Source organism: Malaclemys terrapin, chromosome 2 (assembly GCF_027887155.1).
Source record: "Malaclemys terrapin pileata isolate rMalTer1 chromosome 2, rMalTer1.hap1, whole genome shotgun sequence".
NCBI lineage: Eukaryota > Metazoa > Chordata > Testudines > Emydidae > Malaclemys > Malaclemys terrapin.
Window position 1 is genome coordinate 174,136,031 of NC_071506.1, and position 18,084 is coordinate 174,154,114.

Here is an 18,084-nt window from a genome sequence, read left to right on the forward strand (position 1 = left end):
CGTCGTTTTCCAAAAGCCTTAGTTACTGTCGATCTGGGGCCTCAGCAAACTTCTTGTGTCTCTCTTACTAAAACCAATACTGCTTCTGTCGCTGTGGCTCTTAAGCAAACAGCAGCTGCCTGGGGCACTCCCACTGAAGTTCAAGCAGATGGTGGGCCACCCTTTACCAGCAAAAGCATTGAACAGCTCATTTTTGGATGGGGGGCTTCCCTTCACTTCCAAACTAAATATCATCCTCAAAGCAATGGTGTGGTGGAGCAAAAAATCGCAGTCCTTAAGACTATGCTGCGAACAGCAAACCCCAACCCTGATTTTAAAAACTGGAGCTCATTTTTACCCCAGGTACTTATCGCACTCAACAAAAGTTACTCTCGCTGGCCTCACATTTCACCTACACCTAAGCCACCTTGGTCCCCTGTGTTTAACACCGGCCAACTGGTTTGGCTTACAGAACCCCAAGCCTCCGGCCATCGAGAACCTATAAAAGCCACCATTCTCTGGGTCGGCAAGTACCCTAACACAGACTTAGTGGCTACAAGTACCCCCGGTGACAAGCTAGTTCATCATAACTGGCTCAGCAAATGTACTTCTTAATAAACAAACTAATGCCCCTGAGCAGGGCTCGTATTATTCTGTTTTACAGGTTATGCTGCTCTCCCTCACAACATCTTTGCCCACGGAGCCCTTAAGAGAAGGTGGACTACAAACCTGGTTCGCCGCCTACTGGGTGCAGGAGGTCAGCGGAAACCAGTCCCTGTCAGCGCTGAGTCCAGAAGATTGTCTTGTTTGCTCCACTCAGTTCTCACCTAAATATCCATTACCCTTTCAATTTGTACCAATAGTTTATAATTTTTCTTCATTTAATATTTCTAGTGTGAATTGTTCTTCCCCCTATGTGCAGTGGGCTGCTTCTAGTGTTTGGAATAATTGTTCTTCACAATTTAATTCTTATGTGTTTCCAGTTCTTAATGCTTCAGGTCGAAGTGATCATAGCTTTCCTTTAATTGAGAGTAGTAGAGTTCCAGCATCTCATTGTTGGGTTTTTGTTGATAATAGTTTAACCCCAGCCCCTACTTGGGTTGGTACTTATTCTAATTGTTCTATGTGGAGTTTCTCTTATGCTAATTCCTCCCTAACTAAACCCACTCTTAATTTTACCTATCCCCCTCCCATTAATTGTTCTTATCGTCTTAATTATAATATTTTTTTTGGAACCTTCTATCCCTCCATAACACATACGTCTCTGTTTCATGCCCAGCATATGCATCATGCTGAGGCTGCATGTATCAGTTGTGCATCCAGCTTTTATTCTGTAACCAATAATGGGTGGAGCCATACCACAGTTTCTTCCTTCAGACCCGGTCATTGTTGGATTTGCGGTAATGTTGCATTTGCTGTGCTTCCTCCCAATCCCCGGGGTATATGCACCATTGGCACCCTGTATCTACAGGGCGGAGGTATTTATACCTTGCCATCTAGCCCCCGACACCATCATAGTACCCACTCTTTTTGGACTCGTTTGCAAACAGCAGCTTCCTCCCTCGCCTCCTCTATTGTTAGTTTTAACCCTGTTGGTTATATGATGTTACGTGATCAAGTGCTGTTTCAATCCCTTGCTATTGAAATGCTCGCTAATACTACGGGCAAGGGTCTCTCCTTAATTAATCAGCAGTTAAATTCCCTTGTTCAGTATAGTATTCAAAATAGATTAATGATTCAATATTTGTTACAATCTTCCTCATTTTGTACTAAATTTGCTGAAGTATATCCCGACTTTGCTGATAAATGCTGCGTTTCTTTGCCTTCTATTTCTCCTAATTTGTCCTCAATTGTTAAATACCTGCAAACGTTGAGCTCTACTGTCCGAGAGTCATGAGAGTCCTTCCAGTTTTGGTCATGGCTCAATTGGCTTGGCCTTGCGCCCTACAAATCCTATTTCCAATCCCTGTTTGTGTCCCTTCTAGTTGGGCTCGCTCTTCTCTGTCTCGGATGTGCCTTCATTAAAGCCTGCATTCACAAGTTTGTTGCCTTGGCCTACATTGCTTCCATCCCCGAAGCGCATCCCCTCATAGGTGGGGATGAGGAGTCGGACTCGGAAGTTTAGGTTTTCGGCCTAACTATTTCGGCCAGGGCACGGGGGCATGTTGAGATGAGTTCCTGTCTGCATCCTGTAAAACTTGCCCATACCAGTATTGCCCTGGCCTCTTCTTTTGTCATTCAGTGTTGCACGCATTCTAAAACAATATGCATTTCCTCACCTTTTGGGGGCGAAGCCAGACTTTGAGGCACCTGCTCCCCTACTTGGTGTAAACTTTGCTTGTGCCAATCAGAACGAACACAAACAGGTATTGGGCCCCGTCCCCTATGACACGTCTATGATGTCATAGTTGGTACTTTATGGGCCTGCCTGCCATGTGCAGGCAGGGAGAGGAGAAAGAAAAACGAATCCTGTGTATCCTGTGTACACCTGTAACCGAGCCTGATCACCTCGAAGCCTCTCTCTCAGCTCACGTGTTTCAAACAGAGTGTCTACGTTTGCCGGTCGTTATTCCTTGGTTTGTATTTGTAAGTATCAGTTATTACTAAATGCTGCATCTTTGTTTATAAATATTGTTAGTAGATATTTTAGTCATTGTGTGTTTTAAGTTTCATTAACTCTATTAGCTAATCAAACGCTGCTCCCTTACCCCTTGTAATTATCCCCAATAAAACTTTAAACTGATGAATTTTAGTTGTGTGTGTGTGTGTGTGTCTGCAGTTTGCATCGTGACCCATACTCTCCTTGCATCCCTTACCAATATAGTCTATTGCCACGTGCAGCCTGGTAAATAACAGGCCTGCATTTTCTTTCGCCCCTGTGTGCCCGTGGCAATCCACATCTATGAATACCTTGGTATTAGGTTTGTTCACATTTGACTACCAGCTCTTTCTTTGTAAGATTTCCCCCTATTTACTGTATTTTTGGCTGATTCTCTGGGCATTGAGCCCAGTTATGTGCAATATTATATACCAAGTAATAATTGGAGATGGAAGTTGCAAAGTGAAAGTTTGAGTTAAAGATGAGGATGATTCATCCCTAGGTAGGCATCCCACTGGGCTATGTGCTATGTAAACACATAGTAAAACAGTCTCTGCCCCGAGGAGAAGTTTATAATCTAAACAAACAATCAAGACAAGGTGGGAGAGATACAAAGGGACTGAGAGGTGAAGGGACAGCAGATCAGAGGGGGAACCAGGAACACAATGGAAGTCTCCTGATTCTTAATTGAGCACCTTGTCTGCTAGACCACATTACATCTTAAGAAATTCACACACACACCCCTGCAAAGTACCAGCACAAGGCTTAAACCCCCTTAAGTCACACATAAATCCCTAAATCAGGGCTTAATTGAGACTCAGGTAGTACACAGGGTGAATTCCATCTAATGGCAGTAGTGTCAGAAACATAGGTCCAAAGGAACATTTTAACTATAAATAGGGCATCAGCCTTTGATTAATTCAATACTGGAAAAGTATGATTCATAGATTTTAAGCCATAAAAACATAAGAACGGCCATACTGGGTCAGACCAAAGGTCCATCTAGCCCAGTATCTTGTCTTCCGACAGTGGCCAATGCCAAGTGCCCCAGAGGGAATGAACAGAACAGGTAATCACCAAGTGATCCAAAGTCCAGAAGGGACCATTATGATAATATAGTCTGGCTTCCTGCATAGCACTGTACCAATCATCTGTATATCAAGCCCATCATTTTTGTTTGAGCTACAGCATATCTTTTTAGAAAGATCTCCAGTTTTGATTTAATAAAAGTACAGCACTAATCCTGGCCTTTGCAAGGGTTTGGATACAGGCAGAAGACAGAGAGGACACTCAAGGCTAATGGATGGAATTAGTGTGAATTAACAGCTCCATATAGCTGTACACCGTATTAATGGAATAGGTGCCCAAAGCTGAAGCAAGCAATGAACAATACCATCCTCTCATCTTCACAGCCTTCTAATCATCTCAGAATCAGATTTTAAAAGGGACTTTCTCTAAAACAAACAAAAACCTCTCCATGATTTCTTCACCCTATTTCTCCCATTTCATACTCCCAGCTTTTTCTCCCACTCCACCACCAATGACACTCCCGCAATCGGAGCCTCCTCTGTCCCTTCCCCAAATGCTCCACAATTGTGGGAGAGTGCTAGCGGCAGCTGAATTTTTACTTGTGCGGCCCCATTTTTCTGCACTTCTCTTTTGGCTCTAACCAAGCTTCCAATTCACTTTTTCTTTGAAAATCTGACAGCAAAGCTTCCTCTACTCTTTGGATCAAATAAACTCTCCTTGCAAAGCTTTTTGTGATGTTTTGTATCAAGGATGCTATATAAATAAAAACCCTGTTTTGCACTGTGTAACCATATGATCATTGATTCATAATTATTCAAATGTTATAATTTAAAATACAGATAAAAGATAAAGCTGTTTACTGCACAAAATTAGCAACAAACATTAGTACATACTTACTCTTAAAACCTCATTGTCTCTGTCAAGATCACCAGACCCAGATCCTTCAGATTCCAGCCTACTCTGAAGTCAAGAGAATTCATTTTAAAATGTTGTTTCTAATGAAGAGATGGAAGACTGATATATAACAATACCATTTGTGCTTCATTGTTAATCTCATTATGGCTGGCATCTCAGTAGCAGAAAGCTGCCTATGAAATAAAATATATTCTTAAGCTCTCATTGATATTTTGTATATCTAAATGCACCCACAGTATTTTAATCAGATGCTTTGGAGGAGTTTCATACCAGTTAAATGTATTAGTTATGCCGTTCTGTATTCACCTACAAATACTGTTCTATTCCATTGACAAGGATACCCAGAAGTTGCACCCTTATGTAAGATCATTGGAGATAAGATGGAATAAATATTTACATTTAGTTTTAAATTTCTAAATATACCTGTCACACTTGGGTATCCCCCAAAATACATCTATAGTGAGTAGCTACTAACTTCCTGCAAAGGGCCTGTGATTCATAAGGCATAGGATGGAGATTCTACTGTGGGGATCTACAGATGCATTCTTGTAAAGAGAAATTAAAAACATTAAATTATTTCCATTGCTACTAATTAAAACAATCCATTTGGAAACTGAGTCATGCTATGATTGGTGAAAAGCTGCTTATTTCCAATTTGTGCATTTTTGGTGGTAAATACAGGAGTCCAAACTCTTTCAGCTTTCCTCCAGGCCATTGACGTTGAAAACTCTACTGAAGATTATTCTCAGATTTCCATACTCCTATATTTTTAAAGATCAAAACTTTCTGAAATAATCTTATTTTTTCCCCAAGAGAAATTTTCCATGTGTGGTCTCATGAAGATGAAGTTTTAGAGTGGCTCAAAAGAAATCTAGTCATCCATTTATTGAATTATCGGAGAGTGTTTGATGCATAAGAAACCTGAAAAAGCTGAAGCTTTCTTGCTACTTGTACAAACATTAAACATGAATAGGAGTTATTAGCAATTGAAATATCAGTTTCACACATGTAAATAATTTCCACTACATTTAACATTATGGCACTTAAGGGACTATGGAATAATGTCTATTCATCCTACTGAAGTTAGTTACATAGCTTGTTTTTTCACTGCTCGTTCACTCTGGAGTTCTATAGCTGTGTCAGTTTTTGACTATGGCTATGTCTACACTACAGCTTATGCTGGCATAACTTATGTCACTCGGGGGGGTGGTTTATTTACACCCCTAAGCGACATAAGTTACACAGACATAAGCGCCAGTGTGCACAGCGCTATGTCAGCGGGAGAGCTTCTCCCACCGACATAGCTTCAGCCGCTTGCGGAGGTGGTTTTATTATACTGACGGGAAAGCTCTCTCCCATCAGCAGAGAGTGACTTCACCAGTCACGCTGCAGCTGCGCCGCTAAGCGCTGCATGAGTAGACAAACCGTACGTGTAATGGAGCTGCAAAGCAGGGAACTACATATCTTATCAGCTCCCTCCCCACTGTACTTCTCCTTCCCCATGCCAGGTAAGAGGAAAGGTAGTGGCTAGACAATGTTTGGAATTGGAAGCAGTAGCTGGCCACATGGCTAGTTAGGAGCTGCAAAGAAACTGGATGTAGAGGCCACATGGCTAGTCAGGACTTCCAGAGAGACTGAATGCAGAGAGAATTGCCCAGAAACCATATGCAGAGCAGTGTGTGGAACAGGCTGGGAGTCAAGGGTGCTAGAACCTTTGTAGAAGTGGGGGGGTCAAGGCCAAAGTGTATAATTATGCCTGCATCTGTAATTTTCACTCCATGCATCCGAAGAAGTGGGTTTTTTACCCACAAAAGCTTATGCCCAAATAAATCTGTTAGTCTTTAAGGTGCCACTGGACTTCTTACAAAGTGATTACTCTATATCTGACCTATCAGTGCTCATCCTCAAAGGAAACCTGCACAACATGTTCAAAAGACAAGCCTGGGAGCTTAAATTCATAACTTTGCTAGATGCTAAAGATCGTGGATTGGACAGACACACTGGATTTATGCCTTATTACAACAATCCATAACCCACTAACTCTACCCCCCAGCTTTTTTTCTTCTTCCTTTCCCCCTAATGACTGAAGAGGTATTAACTGGCAATTTCATCTCGAAAGGTCTCTTGAAATATGTGTTTACTTATTCTAAACAATCTGTTCCACCTTGTATTTAGCTGTGACACTGAGTACATTTCCCAGACCTGAAGAAGAGCTCTGTGAGGCTCAAAAGCTTTATTGGTCCAATAAAAGATATTACCTCACCCACCTTGTGTCTCAGATATAAATGTTGATGTTAATATAATGGCAAACTTACTATTTAAAATGCTCAGAAGTCAGGGGTTCAGATTCTGGATCCACTCCAGCCTCTTTGCACTGCCCCACAGCATAAAATGGCCAGAAAAATATTGTAGCAGGCAATATGAGGATCAAGGGTAATCCTCTTGAGATGAAGAGCCTACATAGCACAGAGAGGGCATCCTGTTTGCTGAGGCCAATCTGGGGGGAAAGGGGTGGCCTAGGGCATCACCATACCCGAGTGATCCCCAGCAGCATTATGAGTTCCTTGGGGTTGTCATCAGTTGGGGTACATTAGAGTAACTCTTGAGCTGCTCTGTCTCATGCCAGAGAAATGAGTCGGTTTGCAGTAGGCCCAAGATCAAGTGAGCACAACAATGGCTTGGTGTCACTTTTGTGACCACTTCCTGAGTTGCACTGTGTGTTCCTTAGCCACAGCCAGGGTCTGGGCCAGGCAATCCAAAAGTTAAAGTTCTTATGACATATTTTACAAATGATATTGTTAAATACAACATTTAATACACAATGGGCCCAGTTTTATCTTAACATACATGGTATCTTGTAAACACAGAACTACCATTGACTTCAATGGAAACCACAACTGGATTTATCTCTGGGTGAAACCAGTTACTGCCAGTGCAATCAAAACCTTGGGCCTAATTCTCTCTTTGGCAGCATGTGCATGACTCTCTGTGAGACCAATAGGAGAGGCATGTGTGCAGATGAGAGTCCAGTCTGGATCACTCTTTTGCACTTCCTCGTTCCTGAGTATTGAAAAGAGAACTTCACCATCATAAGAACATATGCGTTTCTATTTAACAGCAAGTACAAATGGTTGTCAAAACATCCCTGTGTTAGGGCATGGAAGGAAATGAGTAATTCAAATTTTAAAATGTCTAATACAGGTATCTTTTGAGAACATCTCACTTATATTTTCTTCTAAGTATCATGGCTCACATCTTTAGAAATGCTTTTGCAAAAGAATGTGCACACATTTGCCCACTTCCAACTTAGACATGCAATGGGTATGTGCTGATTGGGATACAGGCCTAAGTCAGTTATGTATAAATGTGTATTTGCTTTTTGACCATTTATACACATTGGCTACAAGGTTATTTCCCCAGACTGCACCTCCTTGTTAAGTTTTACCTCACTCTGTGCTAAAGGACAAGACAAGCAGAGCTAAATCTCAGACAGCCTCAGAAACTCACAAGTCCTCTGAATGGAGCGGATGGACCGGGAGGGCCTGGAAGTCCTCGTGGTCCTGGGAGTCCCACACCAGGCTCACCCTGGAAGAAGCACAAATATGAAGCAGTGAATATTTCAGACCACATTTTAGCATGTTTCATGACACTGGGTTAGCTTGGTTTGCCATAGCTAGCTTCCTTAGACCTAACTGTATTTTGCAAGTTTATAGAATCAAAAATGAACACAAGACAATTGTTTAAATGCTAGAAAGGGATGTGAGGTTTATTCATTTGTGAAATAAACTCCCTAGAGAAATGGTCATTACGGTAAAGTAAAACTACTAAGACTGAAAAAAGCACTTGGCAATGTACTCTAGGAAATAACCCTGCATTGGCAGACAGAGGATGTCGTGAAAGGTCTTTTCCATCTCTAGCTTCTCAAACAAATTTACAATTGTACTAGCAGTGCCAATTGTGCAACGGGGTTTAATTCTTTATCAGAAGTATATTTTGGCATAAATTTTATTCTTTATGCAAATCATATGCAAAACAGGGAGATACCACCCTTCTCAAGATTACCACTCTCCTCCACACACTTCCAAAATTACAGTCTTGTGATTTATCTAATGTACTTTTTCCCTCTGCCCACACAGCTAAAACTCCTGTTCAGGCCCTTACCATTTCCCCTCCTAACTACTATAACCTGCTCTACTCTGGCCTTGCTAACACCCACCTCACCCTTCCTTCAGGTCCATTCAAAGTACAGCTGCTAAGATCCTCTTCCTGGCCTGTTATCATACCAGAACCTCCATCCCTCCACTGGCTCCTGCTTCTTCACAGCTTCTACTACAAATTGAAAGCCTTTCATAATTTATCTTTCCCTGCTTCTCCACTTTGTATTTCACGAAGCGAGCAGGATTTGGCCCTTGGATTATGAACTCTTTGGGGAGAAGAATGTATCTTTATCAGTGTTTGAAAAACACTATGTTATAATAACTGAATGTTACACAGTCCAGATTCAAGCGATCAATTTAAATGTTAACAATACTTGAGGTACAGTTTTTAGGCCAAATATTAGCTCTCCATTTATGTCAGCCGTAGGAGTCTTATACACCCCTTGTTTGTGACTGCAGGTAAGAAACACTTGCCTTGCACTGGTGTCTATGTACTACATAGACTAGCGCATTGAAAATGCTGAGGTAGATGGAGGAATATGAAATATTCACTTTGAACCTCAAATTCACTCAAACTGTGATTGGCTTTGAAATTTGTTGCATTCATGAACCCCAGCCTATGGTCCCTAAAAGCTCAAGTGCATGGATTGAGGTTTCCATACGAGTTTGGCCTTGCTATCTACTTGTTATTGCTGACGTGTGTGTATGTGTAAGGGAAGCTGAAATCTGTCTCCCTCTTTCTCAGCTCCTGGGAGGTCCATCTCCAATGTCTAATAATAATAAAATCAGGGCCATCCTTAGGATTTATGGGGCCCTACGAAGTATTATTAAACTGCTGCCCCTATGCTCGACAGCAGCCTGGTCTTGCAGCCCGGGGGGAAGGAGGAGGGGACAAGGCAGCAAAGGATACCGAGCCGCCTGGCCTGCCTCACGGCGGCGGAGAGTCACAATTCCCTGCAGAGAGCCCCGTACCCTTTCCCTCACACAGAATGCATCAATGCATTCGTCTCTGTGAATACGCCCCTGCCTAAGGAGACTGCAGCGCGTGCTGGGTGTGCAGGAGCTGACCCACTCTTACATGCGGTCATGGGCAGTGGATGAAACTGCCACTTGGGAAGGCTAGTTCCCTAGCCCACCTTTTCTGCCTGTGGCCCTGCCCATACTCCACCCCTGCTTCTGCCCCAGGCCCCGCCCTCTCCCCACTGTCTCACTCCTCTCTTCCCTCCCCCTCCCTGATCACACCCTTCCAGCCAAATCCCTGAACCCAAATGAAGCAAATGACATTTGAAAAAAACCACTCTTCTGCAATTTCTTTCTAAAGAAAATGGAGCATGTTTTCCATTGCATGCCAGAAGGTGAAGACTGGACATGTGGAAGGTACCTAATTAAAAGCACTAAACTTGGGAATAAAAAATGTCAGTCATGGGTTTTTTGATTTACCCTGAAGTTTGTCAGAGACTTATTTGCAAAAACTTTGTAGTAAGGGCAAGTCAGCTGTCTTGCTAAATACAACATTAAATATTATGGAATACATGATGCAGCTCTTCTCTGTTTTACATTTTCTTAATCAGTATTTCTAAGCTGATTTTATATTTTAAATGTACTCTTAAGCCTACATAAAATAATCATTCCAGATTACTACATATTTAATGCACTGAAACAAAGGTATTATTTTAAATTAATCAATCACAGAGGTTTAGTGTGTTCATAACAATGTTCATTGCTTTTAGAAAAAGGGAACATTAATTTATTTTGTGTGATGATCTCCATAACAATAGACACATTTATGAAATTTCACCAACTTTAAAACATATGTTTCCAAAGATTTTAGGCATAACAAAGGATTTTGTATCTTACTAAGGTACTGGTTTTGCTAGAGGGTTCTCTTAAAACTAGTTCATCAAATAGTCAGAAGAAAGGGAAATTCGTTTGTCCAGCTATCTGGCAGGAAAGGGGTGTTGTCCCTTTAAGGGCTCTCTTCAACAGGGGGTGAAGGGACAAAAGAATGGACAGAAAGGACAGGAAGACTTTGGAAGCAAGTTTTTTGTACTATAGTAATTAAAATTAAAATGTGTATTTTAGATAAGGGTGGTCTTTTGAAGGATTTATTTAAAAAACTATGTGTCTGAAGATCCAAGCATTTAAGGCTAAAGACGAATACTCAGATTGTGCATCTAAAAATCTATGCAAGGATTTTTTAGAGATGTGATTTTCTAATCTTCAGCAATACACTAATGAAATATTTTTAAAGCAAATTTTAAACTAAGGTCCTGTAGACTAACACATTCTGAGTAAATATTACAGTAATGCACAACTGCTTTTGTCAGTAAATTCAGAAACTGACAGTATATACCTGGGGGTTGGCAAATGCCTTTTAAAATGGCTTCATTATCACTTAAATGGTTCTTTAACAGGTTTCAGGGTAGCAGCCCTGTTAGTCTGTATCCTCAAAAAAACCAGGAGTACTTGTGGCACCTTAGAGACTAACAAATTTATTAGAGCATAAGCTTTCGTGGGCTACAACCCACTTCTTCGGATGCATATAGAGTGAAACATATGTTGAGGAGAAATATATACACACATACAGAGAGCATGAACAGGTGGGAGTTGTCTTACCAACTCTGAGAGGCCAATTAAGTAAGAGAAAAAAAACTTTTGAAGTGATAATCAAGATAGCCCAGTACAGACAGTTTGATACAGTTTCAATGTTGTGCTAATAGGGCTGGAAGGCTTTTTCACTTTTAAGTGACTAGATCCTCCTGGAGAGGAAGACTCACTGGGCTGCAGCAGCTAGCTGTAGGAGTCTGTAGGAAGGGTCAGAACAGGGATAGGAAGAGGCAGAAGGTTGGACACTAAGACCCAGGGGTGCCCCAAATTTTCGGGGGCCCTATGCAGCTGCATATGCTGCGTATGCCTAAGGATGGCCCTGAATAAAACCTAGCTCTTATCCAGCCTTTTCATCAGTAGATCTCAAAGTGCTTTACAAAGAAAGTTAGTATCATTATCCCCCCATTTGACAGATTGGAAAATGTAGGCTCAGAGTGGGAAAAGTAACTTTCCAAGGATGACCAGCAGCCAACCTGGGAATAGATACCCAGGTCATCTTAGTCCCAAAATCCAGTGCTCTGTCTACTAGGCCACACTGCCTTTTGTGAACTAGTGAGTGTATGCATCCACTTCTCTGAGATTTTTTGGGGGGTGGCTATATAATATGGGCCACTGCCCACCCATTGTGACTCTGTGGGGCGGCAGGATGTGATCTGCCTCCATATTCTGCAGCAGAAGTAGGAAAAATGCTCCTACTGTCAGCAATTTTCTTCAAGAAGCTGACGCAGCAGCTGGATGCCCCATAATCCAAAACAGCCAAGCCCTCATGTTCTGTTCTTTTCTTTAATTATTCTGAATTATCATCTGGAATTGCATCTCCTTCTGCTCCTATTTCTATTGTGAACTTAGCTATGTTTTTATTAATTAGGAGAATCATATGTTAGGAATCAGAGAATTTCAACTGCATCACAGTCACAACAAAGCAAAAAAGTTGGTTGTTTTTGACCAGTCACTAAATGCATGTATTCATTTGTTTCTTTGCTCTACACAGTTTTGCCAAGAGATTTCTATAGGGATACTCTTCAAATCTTCTTTCCCATATACCTTTCATTTCTTTTTACCATATTCATATCCATAGTGCCAGTATTTAATTAGTTTTGAGCTATTCTCATTGTTTACAGCCACACACTCTTACAGCTCCTGTTTATTTGCTCTGATGTTGTATGCTCTTTTTAAACAGAGGTTACAGCATTAGCACTAGCCAATTTTTGTATTTGGTTTTGTGCAGTTTTTACCCTGTTGCAACAATTAGGGGTGGGCAACTTCCCTCCCCCACAAATTCTCAAATCTGGATCATAGTTATATATAGGAGCCTACTATTTGTAAGCATTTCTGAAGTGCCTCTCACAGCTTTATCTATGCACTGCCCAAAGGCTACAAAACATCAATTGATAACCCACCAGCAGGGCAGTCAGTTCTCCAACCCGCTCTAAGATGCAGCAATTCCTGGTTTCCCATTCTGCAATAATTGCAGCCAGAGACTTGCTGATAGATCCTGTAGCATGTACTCACCCTTAAAAGCATACTCAGAAGCTAAGAGATGCTGACCACCTTCCTAGGCTACAGATAGTCTTAGTAAATTTTGTGTAAACCAGGAAAACAATATTTAGGTCATTCCTATCCCGTAAACATACCGTGGAAAGGAATCTGTTAATCATATCAATTTGGACAGGGAAGGGTTAGTGAGATGGTTTTCTGGAGCAACTTTTAAACTTAAAACTGACTCGTATATAAAAAGGAGTGGGAACAATCTCCTTCTATTCTTCCAGCCTTTTGCTGCAGGCAAGGTGACTAACTGCGTATGCTGGAGGCTGTACATAGCTGCCAACATTTAAAAAAAAATATTTTTTTTCAAGGAGCAATTCTCCAGAAAAGGGTCTTAGGGCTCCTGGATGCTTTTCAGCATGTTCTGAGTATCTTTAGCACTTGTAAAACACTGCCTTATGAACATCAGCTAACACTTGTGTGAGGTATTGTGTGTAAGTGTTATCCCTATGCAATGGATGGGAAACAAAGGCAGAAAAGTATTTTAACTCAGGCTGTAGCATTAGTCAGGAATAGATGAAGTGTCCTTTTCTTTCAGACCACTACCTCTCCTGTTCTGCTCTTATGGCCAAAAGCCACAAGGGCTATTCAGCAGCAGTCCCAACTAATGCAGTTGCAGTGCTGGATTTGTTTGCTTTTAGTTGCGCATTACTCTCACTTTGCGCATACTGTAAACAGGGCCGGCTCTAACTCTTTTGCCGCCCCAGGCAAAAAAGAAGAGCGCCGCCCCGCCATAACACCCCCCGCCAGCGCTGCGCCACGCCACCCAAACCCCACCCTGAGCGCCGTGCTGGGCCGCCCAAACCCCCGCAGCACCGGGCCGCCCAAACCCCCGCCCCCCCGAGCGCCGTGCCATGCCGCCGAAACCCCCACTCCTCCCCCCGAATGCCGTGCTGGGCCACCCAAAGCCCGAGCGCCGAGCTGGGACGCCCAAACTCCCGCACCCCCCCCAGTGCCGCGCTGCCGAAACACCCCCCACGCTGCCCAGCCGAAACAAAAAAACCCCACAAAAACCCCTCGAGCGCTGCCCCACCGAACAACAACAACAACAACAACAAAACCTCGAGTGCCCCACGCCACCCCAACATTGGCAGGCCCTTCTAAGGTGCCGCCCCAAGCACGTGCTTGGTCGGCTGGTGCCTGGAGCGAGCCCTGACTGTAAACAGCCATGTGTGTTGTTTGATCTTAAAACAATCTACTACTGTATTTGTATCATTCTAACTAAAAACAGGATGACTGACTTCAGGGTGAATATCTACATCTGAATATTTGTATTGGGCATCACGGAAAGAACTGAAGATGGAATGTGTGTGATTAAAGCTAGTTTGCTGGAAACTCATGAATCAGCTTTCCAAGCTGAGAAGGATATACAGACTTGAAATTTTCTGATACAGAATGTAAACGACCGTCATAAACAGGTGAAATTCACCCATCAGCAGAGGGGCTACAGAAGTTCCCCAGCGCAGAAGAACCACAAGAGCTCCTGCAGAGTGGCCATGCAGGGATCTTTGCATGTGGTGCAGCTGGGCCCTGCGCTAGTTCTGCTTCAGCCAATAGGGATGGCCCATTGTGTCCAGAATTACATGAATCCAATAGTCACAAATCACTGCACAGGAGATGGGTCAGGGTCATGGCCACTATTCCAGCCCAGAAACTGATATGGGGTTGCACAGGGACTGCAGAGTTGTTGTTGGAGGTTGCGAGGGGAATTCTGTTCACCCCTAATTCCATGTACATCCTTGCTCAAAGACCATTTATTTGGGCTTTGTGCAACAGGCGGGGGTGAGGAGGGAGCGATGAATCATCACCACCTTGTGGGGCCACTGAGGTCATCCACCTTTGTTCTGGTTCAGTGCTTCTTAGCATGGTAGGTGCACCATGACTCAGGGGCATGTGCTGAAGGTGCATCAGCTGCAAGACCCTGTTGGCTCTAGCACCTAGTGGGACCCAAAGAGTATTTCACCCAGAGCCTCCAAATACCACACTTCTGCAGGACACCCGGCTACCAGCTCCTCCCCAGCCATCCTCCCAACAGTCTGGAGACCTGCCCTTTCTGCTGCTAGCCTCTGCCCAGCCAGAGTAGGAGAGAAAGAAGAGCTGCAGATTTGCCATTCAGCAGATTCATCCCATTGCCTTCTGCTGACCTGTGATTGCTCAGCAGCAGATTCAGCACATGGGAGTGTTAAAGTATTTGTCAGTAATGGCTTTTGCCAACAGAGTTAGAGTTAACCGCCAAGTGATAATTTGCCTGTAGGTATTTTGTCAGCTTCCAGCAATAACAGGGGGAAACAAAAGCCTGAAGCAGAAAAGGTCTCTGCTCCAGCAGGCGTAAGTGGTCTGGGAGTAGGCTAAGAGATCTGCATTCACACAGATCCAGTGGCTCCTGCATCCCTGACCCGGAGGGCTGCAATTCTAGCTCACAGACTGGAAAAACGGCCAGAGGAGTCAGGAGGGAGTACCAGGAGCCCTACACCCTGCTCTGCATTGTCAGAGGTGAATTTCATCTTTCTAAGTGCTCTGGACTCCACTTGAGTTGAGTCTGAATGTATTTCACATCAGAGATTGGGGCGGGGGGGCAAAGGCAGACTTCCTGCCTGCCCTGACTCAGCACTGCACCCTGGAAGCGGCCAGCAGGTCCAGCTCCTAGGCGGAGGCGCAGCTATGCGAGCTGCTCTTGCCTGCAGGCACTGCCTCCGCAGCTCCCGTTGGACACAGTTCCTGGCCAATGGGAGTGCAGAGCCAATGCTCGGGGCAGGGGCAGTGCGCAGTGTCCCATGGCCCCCCTGCCTAGGAGCCGGACCTGCTGGCTGCTTCCGCGGCGCAGCGCGGTACCAGGACAGATAGGAACTAGCCTGCCTTAGCTCCGCAGCACCGCTGACCGGATTTTTAACGGCCCGGTCGGCAATGCTGACCAGAGCCCCCAGGGTCCCTTTTTGACTGGATGTTCCGGTCCAAACCGGACACCTGGTCACCCTATTGAAGGACACCAGGAAAACAGGGAAAGTGGGGAGTTAGATTGGAAGTAACACAGCCATGTGGACAGAGCAATGCACAGGGTTTAATAAAGTTCCACTTGTTCAACTTAACCTGCATTCAGCTTCACACTTTGCTAATGAAACACTGACCAGTTAACATTAAATGATTCATCTGTCCACTTGTCTAAATTGCTGGCTGAATTTTTCAAGCGGAATGCAGCAATTAATTCACCTGCACTAGCTACCCTCAGCTCAGCAGAGACAGGAGTAGTCACCTCAAAATGTGAACACTGATTTTGGCTACTCTGCAAGGCTAAAATAGGACTGTACTCTAATCTCCTACATAGTTTATCTGGCAGAGCATAGTCACAGTCACACATACAAGGCCCTTCATTTTCTGTTTAATATTTCTCAGAAATGTATTGGTGTTTATTATGAAAAATTTTAAGTGGGTGAAAATCGGCACAAAATATTAACTTCTGGGTAAATATTGGGGTTAATATTGGAGGATCGGAGGAAAGAGAGAAAAAGCAACAGAAAAAAGTAAGAGTATTGAAAGTAAAAGCAGTTTAATGCCATGGTTTGCTTCATGAATTGTATATTAACAGTACAAATACATACGTGTGTGTGTATATCTTCTACTACATTAACTTATTTGACAACCTCATATTTACACTTGGACTAAAGTATGAACATAAACATTTCTGCCTAATGTAATGCACTGAATTTTCTTAATATAATCAGTATTTTCATGTACTTGAGTATTCCAAAATTCAGGTGAAAATAGTAACAAAACAGGATTTTTTTTGGTAGAAATCACTAAAAACTGAAAAGGAAGGGCCTTGCACACATAATAGTGCAATTTTTCCAACGGAGTCTCATTTCTTTTATTAAGAGTTACACATTTATCTTCTCCAACTCTAAAATATTCCTGTGAAAGCTTAACTGTTTATATAAGCTATATTTATACATCTTCTGGCAAAATCCTTAGGGCTTTATTGTGACTGGTCTTTGAATAGATGCGTGGTGGGGGAGAAGGGTACATAAATTCTTCTTATGCTTTCTGTATTTTATTTCCTTTCAGAACATACCAAATTAATACAAAGCAAAAGATGAATGGTAGCTAACCCAATTGGTTCTGAGACACTGATAGGACACGTACCTTTTCTCCTTTAAGGCCATCCTCTCCCTTCAACCCTGGCAATCCCTGAAGACCTCTTTCACCCTAAAAAGATATTTTTATTCAATATTTTCTTTCCATTAAAATATAATTCCTATAAATGATGGATATTTAGAAAACCAAAAAGTGCCCATAGGAAAGTTGCTATAGGTCTATTTGTAAGGAAGCTAAAGTGTGCAAAGTTCTCACCTGATTTTTCCCAGGTATCTGTGACTGATTAATATATTAGCAGACCTTTTGTAAGACAGTAGAGGATTACCTGAACTCTTGGAATAGCTCTCTATTTGTTTTGCATTTCCTCAATGTGATAATAGTAGGCAGATTCCAGGCTGACATTTTGTCTTCACCTGACCCAAATTATTCATTTCCAAAATGTGCATTGGAAGGTCACCAGTTTCAATTTCACACCAAGGTAATGGGCAGTAGCGAAGAGGACAGTCGGATATTTTCCTGTGGAAATACTTACGTAATATACTGCTGTAAGCTGCTAATCGAGGTGCCACACATCATGCAGCATGCCTCAACATGAGGTGCTGACTCCACTCATCTCCTACTGGAATCATTAGAGCCCCATCCTGCAAGATGCTGAGCACCCTCAATTCCCATTGAGGTCAATGGGGCGCTAAGCGTCTCACAGAAATTATCTTGCAATATTAGGCCTCAAGTTTCCTTTTAACCCTCAGGGTTCTAATAAATCTCAACTCCCAAACCCCAAATAACCCGCTTATCCCATGGTGTATTTCCCCCCAATACAATATGCATATGCTGTGTTCTATATAAGGCTTGAGCCTTTGCTCATTGAAGTCTATAACAAAGTTCCCATTGATTTTAAGTGATGCAGGATAAGGCTATCAAGGGCAATGAATTAGCCAGCTAACCTAAGATTCTGGAACGAAATCCAGAGGAAAATGAAGCTCAGATTTATGTTCATTTGTGAACTTTTTCTCCAAGGAAATATGGACAATGGTGTGTGTTAATCGTATCCACTGTCAGAATCTAACCATGATAGCACTGCACTAACTGTAAAGATCCATGAACTAGATGCAGTAAGACTCAAATGTACCCACAGGATTTCATTTTTTTCTTTGGTGGTTAATA

The 18,084-nt window shown here is 42.8% G+C and overlaps 1 protein-coding gene across 10 annotated transcripts in view; it reads right to left on the minus strand.

Moving 5' to 3' along the window:
• COL15A1 (collagen type XV alpha 1 chain) overlaps window positions 1–18,084 on the minus strand; it is a 299,045-nt gene that overhangs the window by 122,728 nt on the left and 158,233 nt on the right. For all 10 annotated transcript variants that reach the window (XM_054018685.1, XM_054018687.1, XM_054018686.1 and 7 more), the window contains 3 exons: window positions 16,969–17,031; window positions 8,030–8,107; window positions 4,505–4,567 (listed from right to left, as the gene is read on the minus strand). In XM_054018685.1, coding sequence (XP_053874660.1) covers window positions 4,505–4,567; window positions 8,030–8,107; window positions 16,969–17,031 — 204 coding nt within the window. The remainder of the gene's footprint in view (window positions 1–4,504; window positions 4,568–8,029; window positions 8,108–16,968; window positions 17,032–18,084) is intronic.